Source organism: Mesoplodon bidens (assembly GCF_964165515.1).
Source record: "Mesoplodon bidens genome assembly, chromosome: 8".
NCBI lineage: Eukaryota > Metazoa > Chordata > Mammalia > Artiodactyla > Ziphiidae > Mesoplodon > Mesoplodon bidens.
The window spans coordinates 41,266,324-41,286,895 of record NC_138165.1 but is presented as its reverse complement, the minus strand read 5'-3'; the positions used below and the strand labels follow the sequence as shown (position 1 = coordinate 41,286,895).

At 38.1% G+C, this 20,572-nt stretch overlaps 1 protein-coding gene across 2 annotated transcripts in view; it reads left to right on the top strand.

Annotated features, from left to right (window-relative positions):
- GPD2 (glycerol-3-phosphate dehydrogenase 2) overlaps positions 1 to 20,572 on the top strand; it is a 130,623-nt gene that overhangs the window by 83,669 nt on the left and 26,382 nt on the right. For both annotated transcript variants that reach the window (XM_081241886.1, XM_081241885.1), the window contains exons 7-8: positions 13,937 to 14,101; positions 14,931 to 15,075. In XM_081241886.1, the coding sequence (XP_081098012.1) occupies positions 13,937 to 14,101; positions 14,931 to 15,075 (310 nt within the window). The remainder of the gene's footprint in view (positions 1 to 13,936; positions 14,102 to 14,930; positions 15,076 to 20,572) is intronic.

Below are 20,572 nucleotides of genomic sequence, written 5' to 3'. Positions count from 1 at the left end.
CCTTCAATAACTTTTGAGGGCAGGGCTCTCCCAAGGCAGGTTGATAGAAGCAGAGAAGTGAACCAGGAACAGGCAGGCTCAAGGTCTAGCCTGGCTATGAGCAGTCTTCCAAGGGGAGTGGCTAGCAGTCCTAACCACCTGTCTCAGCTGACTTGGCAACCCCAGGACTCCTCATCCCAGTCCTATCAGTGTGCGGGAGACTGATGGTGGGTCTGAGCAGGGAAGCAGTTTTCTCAGTGAAGTGATGCTGCGTGGAGTCAAGTGCATGGCAGCATTTTGGGGATTCTTTGGGAGAAGGGGGAATCTATGGAGGATACTAGGCATCTTCTTGAAATGGAGAGAGAGAAGGGCCAGTACTTGAAGGAAGAGCTAGGCAGAATGTCAGAGCTCTAGTCAAGCAAGCTGAGATGAGAGCAGAGTTCTAGTCCAAGTAGGAACATAGAGTGCAAGTCCAATATTGGGCAGGGACTCTAATGCTTGGTGTATATGGCAGGAGAGACTGCAGCCTGGTAAACACCAGGGATTCCCTTGTCTAGGGATTCCCGGTAGGCAGGTAACAGTTTGTGGGCAGATTCTAATTCTGGAGGGCTGGGACTCCTCGTATACTGCCACGTGCCAGGATTAACTCAGGGACTGCTCAGGGCTGAGCCTGCAAGTTGAAGGTTGTCAGTAATTTTAGCTGCGTGAGGGTACCTTGACCGTCTCAGATAGAAACTAGTATGATCTTTCTTTGACAGTAACCACTGACTAGCATTTCCAGGAAGACTTTGAGAATTGCTGGGAATATGGGAAAGAAACTCTGCTTGCTGGAGCATGGTATTGTTTTTACTTTTCATTTTAAAACAAAAGTGAAAACATTACTAATAGTTATGGTATGTCCCAGCCTTGTATTTAATAGTTGAAAGTAAAACTAATAAATGTATTTTCAATTTGGTGGGGCATTGTGTAGCATCTAAGTTTATTTTTTTATATTATAAGAAATATTAGCAACGTGAGGGTGTGGTTAGTTTTTGTTCGTTTGTTTTTAGTTAGTGTTTTACGTTTGAGTCTTGCTGCATGTTACCATGCTCCAGAATTTCAGAGACAAAAGGAACATTTTTTGACATTCATTGAAACCTTTTTGGTGAAAAATTTGTTTTAATGGTACTATTTAATTTTAATTTATGTAAGAGTTTATCAGAAATGAGTCCATAGCCTACTTATTGAATCTTTTCTTGTTTAAACTCTTAAATATTTATTGAGTGCAGATTTCAATCAAACTGTGTAGAATATTGGAAGTGTCTTTCTCAAGTCCAGGGGCATTGATTAGCTCTATTGTCAGTTTATTTCCCCCCAGAGAGGGAGTTCTAAACAACCATGTTTTATTGGTGTGGAAAGTTTGACAACACGTGGCAGGGTAAAGGAAACTTCACATGAACCAGATTAACTATACATTTGTCATTGGGAGCCCCATAAGCGTAATGGTGATGGTGGCAGCAAAAATAATCTTCCTTTCCTTCCCTCCATCCTTCCTCCCTGCTTCTTTGCTTCCTCTTTCCCATTTTAAAGCTTTAATTTCCCACCCCCAGCTTTATTTAGGTATAATTGAAAAATAAAATTGTAAGACATTTAAAAGTATATAATGTGATGATTTGATATACATATACATTGTGAAAGGATTCCCTTCATTGATTTATGAAACTTTAAGTTTTTATTATCAAAGCTTGCAAACATACATGAAGGAAAGTAGGATTTTGAACTGATGTGTACCATCTCCAGCTCTAACAATTATCAACTCACAGGTACTCTTATTTTATCTATTTCCTCCCTCCCTCTCTTTCCCTCCCCTCTCTCTTTTTATTTTTCTCCTAGGGCAGAGGTCAAATCCCTACCTGCCTCTTATTTTGTATGCGAGAATGGCTTTTATATTTTTAAATGGTTAAATTTTGTGGCACGAAATTACATAAAATTTAAATTTCAGTGTCCGTAAAATAGAGTTTTATTGGAACACAGCCATGCTCATTCATTTAGGTATTGCCAACAGCAGAGTTGAGTAGGTCAATAGAGATCGAATGGCCTTTACAGAAAAAGTGTGCCATCCCCACACCTAGAACATTTTAAAGCACATTTAACTGATAAGCATTATTCTTTCTTTTTTAATAATTTAAAGCTACCGTGCCATTATTATACCCAACTAAATTAAAGAGAATTTTCAATGTCATCTAATACACTGTCCATATTCAAATTTTATGAGTTGCAGATTGGCCAGCCAGAAGTTGAAGTATCACTGAAGGTTAGAGCAATGAAACAAAACTTTTTATGCGTGTGTCAGGAAATGGGTTGTTTTCTTTTACTTAGAAATGAACATTTTCAAATTAGATAATAGACTGCAGTTATCTATTTTCTAGTCTTTTGAACAGTATGAACAGTCATACTGAGTCATCACTAAGTTACAACTCAAGCTACTTTCTCAAAGTAGAAGATCTTTTTTTCTTACGATGTCTAGTCTTTTTTTTCTTGGTTGTGTTCATCTTTCCAGAAGAACAAATCTGTTGGCTTTAAAAATATGGCTAGAGCATCTGGCATAGTATTTGATGTGTGTGGTTGCAATATTGACATAATTTCATTGATAACTACATTGTGTATAAACCTTCTGTTCGTGTTTTTTTTTTATCTTGGAGATGTCAGATATTCTACTAGCTGTTCGCAGGTAGGTAGTGACATTAAAGGAAGAGCCCTGTTAAGCTGGTTCTCACAGTATTTGCACCTTGGTCTTCTGCCTCATCATGTGATCTTGGCTGTAAGGATTCACAGTATCTATTTTTTCACTTCTCTCAGGGTGATAAGGCTCTGCTAAATTGATGGGCACTGGCTGAATGCACAGACGATTGAATTATAAATGATTACTTTAGACAACAAATGTTTTAGCACCTTCCTACATGCCTGACACTGTTGTCCTTCCTGGAGGTAAATCGGTGGTGGTGATGGTTGCGGTGGGTAGAACTAAGTCCCTGCCCTTAATTTATTGATTCCTGGGAGAAACAAAACATCCATGCGGCTCACATGAGTTATCCATGGCTCATGGTTGCTGTTAAAAAAAAAAAAAATTTCCAGCAGAGCAAACCTATTTAAATGACCAAATTAAGATCAGGATTTTGCTTATTTAGTACCTAGCAAGTTCAAGCAAAAGCAATTGGATATTTTTTACTATAGTTTGAAACAATATCTGTTAAAGATATATTTGTAAATTGAATCTGAAAGCTTTGTTTTTGTAGTTACAAAGAGAGTTAAATTCTTACTGTTCTTCCTGTTTTGGAGTTCAAGCCCCAAATTAAGTTTCTAAATAAACATTGAATCTGGGTTGCTCAGAAGTATTATTCTGAAAACTGAGGAACACTTATGATTTGCATAGCAAGTAAAAGACTATCTCAGACAAAAGGAGAGAGGGAAGGTAAACTTAGTAGAAGGAAATCTTTGTTGACAGTAATAGCTTCAGTCTCACAGTGCTTCCCAGTTTACAAATGCTTCCCTGTACGCTCTAACCTGATCATTTCAGTGGCAAAGAAGTTGGTGTTAACTCTGCTTTGCAGGTGAAGAAACAGGCTCTGATGGGTAAAGTGATATGTCCAGCATCAAGTCAGTCCGTGACTTGCTGTGTCCTGGACTCAGGTGTTCTGAGTCCCCAGGCGCAGTGCTCTTCCCTGGGCTGAGAGCCTGCTTTTCTTGTTCATGTGATAGTACACATTCTTTTCAATCAGGACATTGGGCTCTGGTCAGACCGATTTGATAACAACTTGATAAGGTGTAGAATCTTCCCGTGATTAGAGACAGAAATCTGATAAGATACAGGACTCACTTGCAACAGATAAAGCTTCTCAAAAGGTTGCTTCCAGTTAGAATTCCCCAGCTGGTCCTTAGGACACGGTTCCATGTTATTTATTATGTAGCTCACACTCGGAATCACCCCTGGGGCAGGTGGAGCCATTCCAGTGGGTTTGTAAAAAGTTGCGTGCATGTACTCACACACAAATGAGGAGACGGGGCCTGGGAGATGGTCCTAGGTAAGTGAAAGGACTCACTCACTTTTGCCAGTCCTTTTGTGAGAGGTCGATTGTTTCCCATTGAAGGCTTTCTTTTCCTTCGTTAGAGAATTCGACTCTCAGTTGGCTTATTTGACATTCTGAGATGGCAGCTTATGAAATTGGTAGAGCTGGAAGGAACCAGAGAGATCATGAAGTTCCACTCTGTGGCTCCAGCAGCAAGGAAACTGAAGCAGAGGGCTTGGGACTGGCCCAGGTTTTTAGTCAGAGGCAAAAGAAAAATAAATTGGGCTGACTTAAGGAGAAAAAACCTTTTTGAGAGGACCTGAAAAGCAGGCAGTGATGCTGGGAAAGCTGCTGAAGATATAAATAATGGCAGCATCCAAAGCTGCAGGCACAGTCCTTTCCCAGAACCGGTGCACCAAAGACGTCAATGCTGATTACCGCCCCTCGTGTCTCGGTCTGCCATCGCTGTTGACACCTCTGTCCCCATACCCCTAGTACGGGATGGTGCTGCTGCTCTTTGGCCTCCACCTTTGAATTCTCCGTGTCTGGTTCTCTGGGTCACTAGTTCTAGATTGAAGTCTGTGTGGGGAGCATCTGATTGGCGGAGTGGGGTTAGAGGTCCGTGTGCGGGGGACAGGTAGACTCTACCTCTTGCGAGGCTTCTGTGATGGGGAGAAGGGGGGATGTTGGGAAGCATAAACAAACAAACAAAACCCAGACAGTTATTTGTTACAGAAACACATCCAGTTAGTGGCTATCTGAGGCATTAGAACTTGGATCTTTTGACTTTTCTCAGTTTATAGCAAGTGTTGATTTCCTTGGTAGAAACTGGCAGAGGCTCCCCATTTTTAAAAGAAAATGAAGTCCTCTGGATGAAGACTTGGTGATTCTGATATTTCCAAACACTCTGTTATCCTGTCAATGCTGTTTTTCTTCTGGATTGAAAATCACTCCCCTGTCTTCCTATCCTTGATGGCACACAGAAAAGAATACCTTGCACATCAGTGGTAAAACGTAAAGAGAGAAAGAAAGAGAAACAAAAAAGAGCAGGCACCGTTCAGGAAGTGCAGAGATTAGACATTAGTTGTCAACACATTTCAGGAAAAGCTTGCCAGATTGATGAGCAAGAAACCATTTAGAACTAGAAAATATACAGAGCTTTCTTTTTGTTTTTATTTTTTAAGTATTTTGGGCAGTAGTGATATCTTTTAATTAAGGTACAAAGTGGTCTTGACTTTTCAGTACATTTTTTAACCTTTTAATAATAATCGTTAATTTTTATTGAGAACAGTGATGTCAGAACAGACATTCCCTATCTCACTCCTCGACCTCTGTGAATCCCATTGTCATTCCCCCTGTATAGATGAGTGACTAGCGCCTTAGATGAAGCAACTAGCGTGAGGTTTCACGGTTGGCTGAGATGAGGCTTGAACTTAAGTCCACACTCCTATGAACAAAGCCTTGCAGATCTTCCTGTAACGTAAGAGAGAAAAAGAGGTATGTCTGGAGCACTATGCTTGGTGATATTTTAGGAAAACTGCAGGGGAAAGAGAAAGGAAAAGTGCTCAGAAATGGAGAGACTTTTTGGAACTTGCGACCTTTCCAAGTTGGACTGTAAACTTGCCCTTGTTCTCAGAGTCCTGGGGTAGCTGAGCCAATCCATTTCAGTCTGCTCCCCACAGTGATACTTAGCTCACTGACCGACACATAGTAGGTGTTTAGTAAATATAATTGTTAAAGAAATAAATCTCAAGCATCCTCAGGTCAGTTATCTTGGGTTAAGATGCCATGCATTCCAGACGGCTGCTCTCAGTTAAGAAAGACCCTTACCCTCAAAGGTGCTTATCAGTGACTTTGGTGCATCTCACAAACAACTAAGGAGGATGACCTGTGGCTTTAGCCCACATAAATGTATGGTCTGTAAAAGAGTCTCTATAGTGTGTCACGCTTCCTGACTTTTCAACTTCATTTCAATTAATTTTTGTCACATTGCTCCTTTTTCCTTTTTCTTCCTTAAAAGTATAAAAACCTATTTTTGACTTGTACTAGAGAGAGAATTAATTGTTCTGCATGGGAGGGGAGGGGGTCTTTACCGTAAACTGATGTATAGACATTTTTGCACAGATGAGAGAAAATGAATACCCAAAGCATTCTGTTGTTTGAAGTTTAAATGTGGTTTTATTTTAAATTCAAATCTAGCTAGATTCCTAAGTATCTGAAAAGTAGAAAACTTATTCATTAGATTCATTTAAAACTTTTTCAAGAAAGGAAAGCCCTGAGGGTATAGAAACTTTAAGTACTTAAATATGTCATGTTAAGGCACTTCACAGTGTTTTTTTTACATGGGGCCAGAGACCACAGATCCACGCTGATTGCTAATTATTCAGGTTGTAAATAGCTTATTCGAAAACTTAGGGGGAGACAAAAGAAAGATGAAGGAACAAAAGGCCTGCGATAATGAAAAGGATATTGTGAAGAGAAGGGCTGGGCAGAATTATGATGCAGGTCACATTCTGTGCCTGTATTTAATTGTACCTTTGTATTTAATAATAAAAATGATTACACGCTCAGGGCTAACAGGTGTCCCTTCCTGAGAACTGTAGTATGGATAAGTGACAGCAAATTACTCCAATTCATAAACTTTGAATATTATGCTTTTGAGTTTCACCAGTCTATACTAGAAGACATTTCCTGCAAAAATGTACATCAGCCCAGGAAGATTTCGAAACCTAATTCTTGATCAGTATTGATATATATAAACTATAGGTGACTGCTTTAAAGCATGAATGACAAACAAATCACTTTGCAGACACTGTTTAATCAAATGTAGTTTTGCTAATATCATAGTCACATTTCTGATAGTTTATGCTTCATATAAGCTTTGGATATAAGTGCACATTAGCAGTGATTAAAGTTTATAGGTGGTGGTCTTGCTATTAGGACTTAATCTTCCCTGCATTTTCTCTACTTCTTGCTTATCTTGACCACTTTTTCTAACTGCCCCGCCTTCCTTAACTCCCCAGGTTGTTGCTCTCCCTGCCCCCTATTTCCCCTTCTGTTGCCGTTATTGCAATTTGTAATTGTCTTTAATTTGTTTTACTTGACTTTACCTGTCTTCCCATTAGAATGTGGTTCCATAGAGCAGAGACCAGGGTTAGCTTATTTTCCCTACTCAGTGGATCTCTAATGCCTATCATCATGCCTGGCTCATAATATGTCCTCAATCAATATTTGTTAAAGGGATATGCCACTTGCTGTTCTGATCATACATCAAGCCCTTGCTTGCTTTAACTTTATCACTGGCCTTTTTCTTTTGCTTGTACTTTGACCAAAAAGTTTGTGGTAGAAGACATCTTGTTTCTATTGTCTGCTGGGTAGCTAGGTAGAGAGACCATAGTCCCTTGGTTCAGTGGAAACCACAGCTATAGTGGGGGTAGGGTTAGGGGTTAGGGGCTGTTCCTAGAATCTGTAAGACCTGAGCACATTTCCCATATTTGAACAATCTCTGACCTGTGATTGTGTTCTGTAATCATGTTCATTCATTTATTCATGCATTCATCAAATATCTGAATGTCTACCCGGTAGCAAATGCTATGTTAGGCACTGGTAAAGCAAAATTGAATAAGATGTCCTCTATCTTCTAGTAAGATATTATTAGAATCAGGGTGCCCTAGGCCTGAAACTATGTCTGTTTGGGTGTCTGTTGTAAATCCAGCTCCTAGCATAATCCCTGGCACATTTAAAAGCATGTAGTACATATTTGCTCAATAACTGAGTGAGTGTTGAATGCAGTTATTTAGAAAATAGTTTGTGCTGTAATAAGGATATGTACATAGTGCCATAGAAGCACAGAGGAGAGAAGGCTGTTGTGTCTGAGAGGAGTCAGGGAAGGTTTCATGAAAGAAAGATGAACATTTGAATACTTTACTAGGAAGGGTAAGATGTTCCATGGAGTAGGGATACCACGAGCGAAAAGTCAGAGGTGTGAAAGAGCTGAGTTTTATTTGAGGATGAGCGCTTTGGTCAGCCTGGAGATTTAGGGTGAATGTGGGGGGGGCATCGAGGCTATTATTAATTTCCTTATTCAGGTACCCTATGCACTAAATAGCTCTTGTGCCACAATTTAATCACCTACCACCATCTAGTTATAGCATTTCTATAGGAAAATTAATTGTGTTCTAAATAGCCATCTTAGAATGCAGTCTCGAAGATAGAACCTGTTTTTAAGCTGGGACTGATGTTATTAGAAAATTGGCTACATTGCCTGTATAAGTTATCTGTTGTCACAATTCCACATAACAACCATAAAACCTAAGCAGCGTGAAAACAATTAGGATTTATTGCTCATGCATTGGAGTATTCATCTAGGTGGTTCTTCTGATCTTGTCTGGGGTTGGCTCAGCAATTCTTCTGGTCTCTGCTGAACTTGGACTCATGTTTGGAGGTTCAGCAGAGACTCACTGTCTGTCAGCTGATGTAGGATTGCCTGGGCTGGGATGACTGGGGCGAGTCACCACAGGCCTCTCATTGCCCTCCTGGTACCAGCAGGCTAGCCTGGATATGTCATTTTCATGGCACTGGCAGAGCATCCTTTTAAAATCACATCTACTAACATTCCCTTGACCAAAACAATTTCACATGGCTGGGTCCAGAGGCAAAGTGGGAACCTACACTGTGAAGACTCTTGGCAATGGGAATGGATACAGGGAGGGGTGAAGAATTTGGACAATTTTTGCAGTAGAGTATGTGGCTCATAAAAGCTAATCAAATCAAGATTTCATTATAATTCTAGATCTAATGGAAGAATATTATTTCTCATTTTATTTTTCTGACTTCTTTTACAAAGCACCTATCTTTTGGTCTTCATTAATCCCAATCTTTTTTTAAACATGCTGGGCCAAAGTCAGAGAAATCATAAATGAGGAAGAGCTTGCAAGTGAAATCTTGAAAGAGAGAGGTAGCTATTGAAGAGTAGCCATTACACGAATTGTATAATTTCAGAGGCTCCCACCCAGCTCCTCTCCGTTTATAGGACACTGAAACCCAGAGGAATGCAGTGCATCACTTACATTCCCCCAGCCTGGTTAGTGACTCACTCAAAACTTATGCCCCAATCATCCCAAGCCCAGAGCTGTGTCTTGTAAGGTACATTCTCCTTAAACTGTTTCATGCGTCTCCCTGATCCCTTCCACTCCCCACACAAATAATCGTTTTTATAAATAACTTAGTTTTAGGGGAAATTGCATTCTGTTTTAATTTACGTGAAAAGTATGTTCTCATTTGACTTTTCCTTTTCAAGCTTACTCATCGTATGTACTTAAACCAGAATTTAGTAATCCCCTTACACAAAGACACACACACACACACACACACACATACACACACACACACGCACACACCTATTTTGCTCTGCCTCTACCTGCGCTTTTCCCATGAAAAAGGAAATTTTTAAATATAATGGTTATATTAAATCAGCTTGGGTTTGGTGTGTTAGCCTTTGAATTACCTTTGCCAGACTGTTAAGAAGCTTCAGAGGTCATTGTGTCACTCAGTGTCAGTCAGAGACAATAAAGCATGCCCTGTGAATTTTGTGAGAAATGGGATTAAAGCTTTAGGGAGGTATTCTTTCACACTAGCATCCTTTTTCCCTCTGCTAGAAGTAACCACATGATTGCATGAGGCCCAGGTCAGGGAGGTGGAAGGAAATACTCAGCATTTCCACAGTGGCAGTTTTTTATTGATGATAAAGTTATGGATGGTGTTATTTTAATTAAGAACTAATTTTTTGCTAACAATTAAACTTTGTATATGGTTTCTGGGTCCATAGATTGGTCTGTGGCTATCTATGTAAATGGCCATTTAACAGTAGGCTGAATTAAAAGAAGATTGTATGTAGGATTTCAGAGCATCCTGGAATTTTAGATCTGAAGGGCCAGGAAAATGCCAGCTAATTTGTTACGTAGGGTTTTTTCATATTTACTCATTCTTCATACCTTTTATACATTCAATGATTGTTTCTCTTTTCTTCAGCTATTTTGCATGTTAACTTTTGCCAAACTTTGAAACCCTCTGAGGAGAACTATATTGCTTTGTCCCCAAAATATTTATATTTGAGGCCTATCTTATAGAAAATTACATCTTAAAATGTTTTTCACTTAAAATATCTCTCACCATCCTGGGTGCAAGGCCATTGCGGACTAAGGCAAAATCCTTCTCTGCCACTACTGACCTTCATCTCATTGGTGGGTGGATTTTATATTTTGTTTTTCTAAACAAGGGAAAACAGTTATAGTTCCACCTCCTATGTGCTTCCTCTCATCTGAGTTGTAAGTTCAGTACACGCACATATGTAAGATTTCAAGTGCAAAAGGAGAACAGAGTAGGAAACAGATTTTCACAGTCCCTGTCTGGGTCCTTGCGTAAGTGCCAACGCAAAGCTATTCACTGATCAGTGAATAGTATCATGTTGTCTGGCTCTAAGGCATTTGAAAATCCAAACTTAATAAGCAGATCAATTGGGTGGGGGAGTTGAGATTATTGTATGGCATTCCAATGACATGCAGTGTTGTCAAAACCTTTTTACTCCGGAAATAAAATTACAGGAGGCATATAGATACCTTTCAAAATGTCAGGAAAGGGAGTTGGGGGGGATTTAGTTAAGAATAGTGAAAATATACCACTTATCACAGGAAGCATGCACTGCGAGCATCTGGGTATCTCAGGGTAAAGGGTGAATTTAATGTGGGTCGGGGAGGGGGAGGTCTGCCCTGAATCCAAGCAGGTAAATGAATTAAGCTGAATGTCTGCAAAGAGGGGACTTCTGGGTAGAGGTGTGAGCTCCCGGGCCAAGTGGGAAGTCAAATTACTTAACTCCTCAATTTTTAGGAGCTTATAATAACTGTGTTTGTATTCCCCTTCAGAGCAAAGGGCAACTTGAGGGTTAAGTCTTGAGGGAATCATTCATATCCATTTCTCTTTCTGTCCCACTTATTCAACTTATATATAAGGGCTAGTTTGGGTTTAAGTTAAGATTTTACACATTTCTGGGGTTTCCCTGCTCCCTTCAAATTTATTGCCACCAACTTACTGATGTCTGAAATTTTTTTTTAACTTGAGACAAAGCATTCCATTCTATAGCTAGAGATAATACTATAAATCTATAAGGACTATAAAATTTTATATAATTATGTAAGATTTCTATAAATCTAGAAGACTATAAATAAACCTGTTTATTTAACACATCGAATGGAATTTGGCTAAACTTAACACTTACTGGGTACCTGTTCTGTGCTTGGTACTAATGAGGAAAAGAAAAGATGAACAAGTAAGACCCTGCCTCCCCATGACTAGGCTGAAGAGACATGGAAATCATATATATAGTAATTACAGTGGGATACTACTTCCAGGAGAACCGAGATCTCCCTGTATCTTTCTCACCACTGGGTTCCTTGCATTTGTTACAGTGCCTGGCTCATAACCAAGGCTTATTATTTTTTTTAAGTCGATGGATACAGGGATGACTAGTATCATAAAGACTATAAAAATGGTATGTACAAGGTACAGTGTTGGTGCAGAAGGTGGAATGAACAACTTGGCCTTGGAGGGTTGCAACACAGATAAGCAGAGTCTTCATGGTAGATATTGAATCAGCTCATGAGAGAGGACTAGGAGTTGTCCAGAGCTTCCAGAATGGTTTTCCAGCCAAAAGAATTAGTGTGGACAAAGGCAAGAAGGTGTGAAGTGACATGGACGTTCAGGGAGTTGTAAATAATTTGACAACCCTATGCAGTAGAATAAAGGCAGTAGAAGAATTTTGGCAGGTGAGGACCTTCATAAATAAGTAACATTTTTGATTTGAGTCAAGGCAGGTGCTGCTAGGTATCAGGATGGGCATGCAAAATAAGGACCAAAGGAAGTTGTTTCCACCTCACACTTTTAACTGAGGTTTATCTTGTTTCCCTTCAAAAGTATTGGGATTTGGAAGCTAATTAGGGAGGTATATCTTAGTACAGAAACAGTAGAGCTTGATGAACTATACCAATACTGCTCCAATGAGATTTTATAATTTAGAAAGGTATTAAAAGAAAGATTTTGTATTTTCAAAAGTTAGAGTTTCATTACCAGGTGATCATGTAAATAGATAATACCACTTTACAAAGGGATCTGTCATTTAATAAGTGGGCTTTCTGCCTGGTTCCTTTGAACAGTGACATCATATAAGATTTAAAATAGTTGATTTTCACATAACTTTCCAGAGAACCGTCCTGTGTGTAAATCAAGGCACACTTGGATGGGTGAGAGTTCCCCTACCCTAGGAACATGACTTGGATTTCTTGTACTACCCGTAGGGTGTTTCATTATTATGTACATAAATTCACTAGAAAGATTGGGTGGGATGAGTACTTCCTTCAGTTTAGATGTATAATCTCTTTAGTTTAAAGAGAAGATATATAATGGAGTTTTTATTTTGTTTCTTTGGACTATTTGTGAACCATATTCCAATATTAAATGAGCCCTACGTGAATAAAAGTGAGTTTCTTAAACTTAACTTGAAATGTACCTACTGACTATTAGCATCTTTAGGGTTGTGCTGAGTTGAAATCGATAGAAATGCTACCCTTCTTTCTTCCCACTTCTAGTTCAGCTGCTGCTGCTGCTGTTTTCTTCTACTTCCATTCTATTAATTTTTGGATAAAATAACTCCTTATTTTGCATGTTGAGTTTTAACGTCCGTTCTCCACTTGATAGAGGCTTTAGTTTTGAGGGAAAGGTCCTTGGCTGATTGCGTTAGTTGAGCGGTTCTAGAATAAGACATTTGTGGGGAGGGGCGGCAGAATCCTGTCATTGATTCTCTCTTTATAATTGTGCCCTTTTAGCTGGAACCGATTACCTGTGTAGTGCTTCTGGCCCTGTGCAGACTGAATCACAAGGAAGAAACTTTACATAAAACATTTATACTAAATGTTTGGTATGCTGGCAACATAAATCAACAACAATATCCATTATAAATTCATCCCTTTATCAGTATTATCTTGATAGAACTGATCCCAATGTGTGGGAATTTGAACACTGCTTCAATACATCTAGCCCTGGGTAATTAATTATTCAGGGCACAGAGAACCTGGCCTCTGTGCTGTAGAGTAATTCTTCCTGGTCAGCGTTAACTCCACTGGCAATAATAAATAGAAAAAGTCTCTAGTGATGCCAGTATTTTAAAGTGATTAATCATCTTTCCCCCCTTCGCCTCCCCCTTAGTTTTCTTTAACTAGGATTTTTCAGCAATAAATCTTTAACAATACAGGTAGGAATTGTTCTGTAATTAAATTTTGCCCTGCTTAATTTCTTACCTTTTATGTATGATTAAAAAAAGTGTTACATTTTAAGGGGCTCTGATCAAAATTCAAACCAAGAAAAATCCTTTTATAGAATACTGAGAGATTCTCCATGAAAGATTAAGCTCTTGATTTTGAATATTAGATAGAGCACATATTCATAAAAATTGTTCATCAGCACCAGTTGGGGTGTCAAATATTCTGAAGTTTTGAATTGCTTCACTTTCTTGCATACGGGTTGTCTGCATTAGGAAAAGTCTGACATATACGTATGTTCCCAAACTGAGAGAATAATTACTTATTTCTTAACTTTCAAATAATTGATGTGAGCTCTGTAGGAAAGGGAGATTTTTAGTCCTTTTGTGGTACACAGAGTGCACTTGCAGAAATGGCAGGTAAATGCCTGACCGAGAACACCCATGTATTTTCAAAATAATGCCCTATAGAGCTGACCAGCCATCATGTATATTCTGGGAGACAGGGACAGATGTGACATATCTGTTGTGACACACTTCTGTACCACCAGTCTGTGGCTCGAGGTGACTCCTGTCCCTCCTCTGATGCTTTCCCTTGCTGCAGGACAGCACAACGACGCACGGATGAACCTTGCCATTGCTCTCACTGCTGCCAGGTATGGGGCTGCCACGGCCAATTACATGGAGGTCATGAGCTTGCTCAAGAAGACAGACCCCAAGACAGGGAAAGAGCGCGTGAGCGGTGCACGGTGCAAGGATGTGCTCACAGGTATGCGAAGGCTCAGGCGGGGAGGGATTTCTTAGCATCTTGCCTTGTCTACATAAAGACTGAATGATAATTTTTCTGTCACTTCTCTTTTATTGAAGCGAGATTTCAGAGTCCTATTAATTATATTCCTTATTGTCAACAATGACTGGTTTCACATGGAAATGTTCCCTTGTAGGACCTGGCAATTTTTCCTCTTTGTGTTAAACAATAATGATGATCATGATAATAATAAATGCCCACAAAATTCCCACAGCTATGAATGCATTCTGTTTTCTTTACAAAAACATGTCATTAAGAAAATTCACTAATGTGCCAAGTTTCAAAGTATCATTTAGGTGACATAAGCAGTGCATTTACCCGTCGTTAAAAGTCAATCACTTTAACTTTGGTGAGATTTTCATGCCCGTCCAGTTCTATGGCCGTGTGGGCCAAGTTTCAAAATTACATCGTTTCCTTCAAAACCAGCACTGTGAAATATATCATCTCACGGCAACACTGCTCACACATTTGAGTTTTAAGGAGAAAGCGGCTAATTTACTCACTTTCTTCCTATTTGGCACTTTAATGCCGGGCATTTTGCAAACTAGAATGAGAGCTGAAATGAAAAAGTGGCATGTTTTTCTTCCTGCGGTTTGGACTTGGTTTCAATAAATTTACTCACATGCGAACCTTTTGTGTGGCTTCTCAATGACTCTGGTTGCCCGTGTCACTTAGTGTGGCATACAGTATACTCCACAATAGGTTAAGTTAAGAGATGAATTAATAATCCAAAGCGTCAGTGAGCAGAGAAACAAACAGGGTGTGTGATTGACGCTGCTTTCTTTCACAGGGGAGGAATTTGATGTAAGAGCCAAGTGTGTTATCAATGCCACAGGACCTTTCACAGACACCGTGCGCAAAATGGATGATAAGGATGCCGCAGCTATTTGCCAACCCAGTGCTGGCGTCCACATTGTGATGCCTGGTTATTACAGGTACCTGTGTTCCCACTTGGCCGTCGTCGTCAGAGAACGAGGGATGCAAGAAATGGTCTATATTTATTCCTGTAGCACACCTTTCTTACTAGATGGTCTAGCTCACTGTTCAAAATGAGAAGAAATGAGTAAAAAAAAAAAAAAAAAAAAACTCTTCCAAAGCACAAAATACAAACCAGGCTTGTGTATTTCTTAGCTTTTTTGCCAATACTCCTTTCTATGAGTTAGTGATTTGGGATCTATTTTTGTACTTTTTTCAGTGTACTTATCGTCAAAGGCTAAAGAAGCCTTACTATTTTTGAATTTTAATTTCATTAAAACCCTAAAAATAATTTTGCAAAAATGTCCATAAAGGACATTTTCATTAAGACACTAAAAAGTTAATTTTACAAAATACCCAGATTTGCTTATGAAGAATCTGAAAATGAGGACCACTCAAGTATTCTTGTTTATAACTTTTGAAATGTGTTTTGAAAAATACTATAGCAAGTAAAAATTGGTTATTATTTCTGATTTATCAAATTAACAAAGATAATCACAGGTAGAGAAATAGATAAAGATAGAGGTGAAATAAGAGCAGCTATTAACTGAAAATCATTTAAAAGTTAGGTGATGGGCACATGAAACTGAGATTTTTGTGTGTGTTTGAATTTTTAATATTTTTTTATTTTTAATAAATTAGAAAAGAGACATTTATGTGATCCTAACTAAGAAATTGATAATTATTACCCCTCATGTACATTTCAAGACATCTGGGGAAAAATTCGTGTGTCTATGCTGAGTATGGAACATTTTTATTTCCACATGTGGTAAATCTAATAGGCAAACTAGTACATAATTCTGTGAAATAATGATTTATGCTCAAGGTATTCATTAAGACATTATTTGTAGTTGAGAAATTTTACAAACCACTTCAGTTTCTAACCTTAGGAGAATGGATAAGTAAATTATGGTGTACCTGCATGAGGGAGTATTATATGTTCATTAAAAATTATAATTATAAATAACATTAGTGTCCTAAGAAAACGCTAGTGATACAATGTTAGTTTAGAATGGAGGATACAAGATTGTATGTGTAACACAATCTAAGCATTATATAAGTACATAGAAAAGAGATTAAAAGAAATATGTTAAATACCAATGATGATTATCTCTAGGTGATGTAATTATGGGTAAAAAGGTAATTTCTAGGTAATGTGGTTAGGATGAGAGCTATCTCTTCCATATTTTAATAACTTTCCATAAAAGATATATACATTTTTCATATTTGATAAAACAGATGTACAGATCCATGATATTTCATTTAATATCTGCATTCTTCTAGAATGCTATCCTGCTATGTAATAGATGATACTGCCTTATTAATTATCAGCTTTCCAGTAACTAAGTCTTCTTGAAGAGAGTCCAAGATATACCTAATTGTACCAAACACACTTCTAATGAGAAAGATATTACACTTCTACCAAGAGGAATATTAATGAAATTTCTTATCCACCAGCTTCCAAGGTTTCTTTGTCATTTTCTAAATGTCTATGTGTAATTGGTAGACAGTCATTAGTATTTTCACTTAGGACTGGAGAAACCAAGGTGCTTCCAGTCTCAATAATAAAAACTTATGCAGTGGTGCTTAATAGAGTTTTAAAAACTGCTAACAGAAGTTTAGTGCAAATGAAAAGGAGAGAAGTCAATATATGTACATGTTGCAAATGTTTCTTGTAAATAGAGAAGTTTTCAAAAATAGTTCCAGACCCAATTATATATGTTTATTTTGTGTTGGGTAAAAATATGCAAGGCCAGCTAGTTTGTAAGTTTTTTGGAGTTTTGTTTTTAATGTTTCGTAGAGTACAGATGTAATACCTAAACTATAGACACACACATCACCATAATCCTTATATTTGTTTAGGTCTTACTAGATTCAACATATTTTCCTGTACATTCTGTTTCGTATCTTCTTCACTATTGTCGCATGATGTCAGAGGACACTTACTAGTATTCTGTATTATTCCCTGTGTTATTTCTGCCACTTAATAATGACATTGTTTGGGACAAGCCATTTTATTCTGCAAACCTTAGTTTACCTATCATTAAAATGGGAAGGCATTCTGCTGTTTCCAGTACATAGACAAAGACAGTATGAAGAATAACTTCAGGTGATACCTTGGTAAAGAACTTCCTGGTTTGTTCATCACTTTACCTCTTGCTAACTCTGTGACTTTGGGAAGCTGCTCATTTCAGCTTCTGGTTCCTTATCTCACGATAGTACCTATTTGTATACATTTTGACAATGATTATTTACTTTTTATCTGTTTTCTTGACTGCTATATCCCCAGCTCCTGGTATATTATCTGGCGCATAATAATGACCAGTAAATATTTTTTGAATGAATCCAACTAACTTTTTTGTGATAACTTGCCCAAATTGAGATTGTTGCTTTTTTTAATTAAAATTTTAATATAATACCTATAAGGGAATTTTAAATATATAGATATTAAAATATAGAAACAAAATGTGATTCTTCATTTTACTGCCAAGATAACCCCTGTAGACAAAAATAAACAAAAATAATCACTATAGAAAAATAGAAAGACATAAAATGAAAAGTGAAAGCCTCCCTCTTTTCTTCATGCTCCCAACTTCAGTTTTTGATCACACTTCCTTCTGATTCCTTCCATAAAATTTTGTGTTTATATTTGCACAAATGTATATCCTTTTAAGTTTTTTTTCTTGAAGGAAGTCATGCTACACATATGTCCTATACTATGCTTTATAATATGCTAATAACAGAGAAGATAGGTGGTTTTTAAGAAATATAAATATATATCACTTGCATGTATAATAGTATTTTCCAAACAGAATACCTTTCTTAATCCTAAAAATTAGGCCTTAGCTTCGGGCCCCTGCCCATAAGTCATGAAAGTGTTAGTCACAGCTGGGTCTATTTCAGTCTAAGATGCAGTAAGTGATCTCATTCTACTTTGGGAGAAATTAATGTCTCCATCTTTAGCACCTTGAACTACAACCACTACACATCCTGTGGGAAACCTTAGAGGAGTGGTCTGGCAGCCCAGTTCCTGTTCAGGCTCTGTTTCAGATGAGTCCCTTGGTTTGGGATTACAGCCTGGGTTAAGCGTTTGGTCCCTCTTTCAGCACTGACCTTGAGCAGCTGTATCGCTGGCATCCCAGAGGGATGTTTTACTTTCCATATCAAGTCATTCTCTTGGGTGGGTTGGGGTCAGGAGATCTCAGCCTGAAATGGTTCTCTGGATTTCTCAATCTCATTCAACAATTATAACTCAAGGGTTCTACTAGGTCCTCAGAGATGAGTCAGACCTTCTGGTGCTACCCTATAAACCAGCTGATAATAACGTAAGGCCTAGCATTTCAAGTAGAACCTGATCAGTTTGGCAATGCAATGAGTTCAGGAGCCACTGATTTATTGACTTTAGGCTGCTAAATGGAGAGTGAGGACGAGGTATGCAGTGTATCCTGCTGGGCTATTTTCAGGGTATCTTTATGGAATTTATTAAGCTTGTTAGGACCCTAACTAACATTCCACATGTGGAATTATCTTGTGCCATGGTAGCAGCTTTCTCTCTCTCTCTCTTTTTCTCATTCTGGATTGTTTTAATTTCATAAAACTCAACACACCAAAATCATTTACTTTTTTTTTTTTTTTTTTTTTTTTTTTGCGGTACACAGGCCTCTCACTGTTGTGGCCTTTCCCGTTGCGGAGCACAGGCTCCGGACGCGCAGGCCCAGCGACCATGGCTCACGGGCCTAGCCACTCCAAGGCATGTGGGATCTTCCCAGACCGGGGCACGAACCCATGTCCCCTGCATCAGCAGGCGGACTCTCAACCGCTGAGCCACCAGGGAAGCCCAGAAATCATTTACTTTTGAAGGCACTAAGAACATTAAGAAGGCATTAAGAGCAAATCTGGAATTTTCATCAGAGTTGTGGGTAGATGCTCTTATAAAAGCAGCAACAATACACCAAATGACTGAAATACATGAAAATAATCATCTCCTCCTTTTAGCCTACAGATGCTTTTTATTGCTGACGAAAGGTCAATTTTTTTTCTATAACGTGTGTGCATACTGCTAGCTCCAACACTGATTGCTAAGTAGTTAACAATAAATTGATTTCAGTTTAAATAAGGGTACTTCAGGACAGCAATGGTCTGCATGAGGAAAATGTTCATTAGATCTTATCCTAGACACACACGTAAATTAGAAGCCAGCTTTTCCTGCTGATGTCAAGTGAATTATACATATTGAGAAAAGACCTATGCCTCACCGCATTGTATATACCATCACTATAGTTGATAGCCATTTTCAAACTTTTGTGCCACCTTGCAGAATTAATCATTTGTAAGAAAACAAACTTTTCCCTAAGGGTGAGTTATGAATTAGGTAATTTAGAACCGATGAGAGGTATTTCCAAGTGGATTCTTAAATTTTTATACCATTCATTAATAGCTTTGGCTTCCCTCTATGCTTGTTAATTTTATGTTTGACACATATGTCTTCACTTAAGCAGTTGATTCTCTACAGGTTCCAGTTATGTGTGTGTTGGTAACCATCACATTCACCCTTTAAACTGCTTTTTATTGCACTGAAAGATTTTAAGGGATTCAGCAGTTGTGCTTTTCTAACAGCATTTCTTGTCCCAGTTGCTGAATATTATAATTTTATGCTGATGTTGATCAAGTTTATTGAGTTAGACACATAATATGATATCTGGTCCATAAAATGATGATATATAAAATATACCAACATGTAATTTATTCCTTAAATATTAGAATATGGAATTTATCCTTTTGTTTCAATATAGCACTATTTACCAAATTAAAAGTTTGAACTCGTGAGTTAATTTCTAATCACAAAGTGACTTATGTAATCTAAGGGCATATCAACCCAGGATCAAATTCGGTGCTTACAAAATATATTTTAACTAGTTTCTTTTAAGATCTTTAGAGAGTTTTATGGCAAATACAAAGAAAAAAATATAGGCATACAGAGACTGAAAATACTCGATATTTGTAGTTTTTCAATGTATTTTTAAAAAGTAAAATTATTTCCTGTAAGTAACCCTGAGTGAAGATGAGATCTTAGCTGAAGGTTTAAATGATTGACACACTTCTGTGGTGCTTTTTGCATGTGCTAAATAGAATAACTGAGGCCTACTGTCTCCTGTGTCTCATGTAGGCTGCAGATAGTGATTTCTTTCTGCAAGGCTGTGTGGACATGGCAGGCATTTCATGGGGCTGATGGGTCTTTGCAAAGAAATATTAGTACTCCTTATGGTTTAAATGAAGAAGATACATTAGCTAAGCTGACTGTAGGTTTCTTTTTCATAAAAAAGCCAGTTTTGTTTTGCTTTTAAACAGTATTTAGACTCTCATCCTTACACATTTGAATCTGAGTTTCATTTTTTTTTAATTTTAAGGGAATGATAAGCATAAATAGTTGACCGTATGCCCTTTAAAATATGTGAG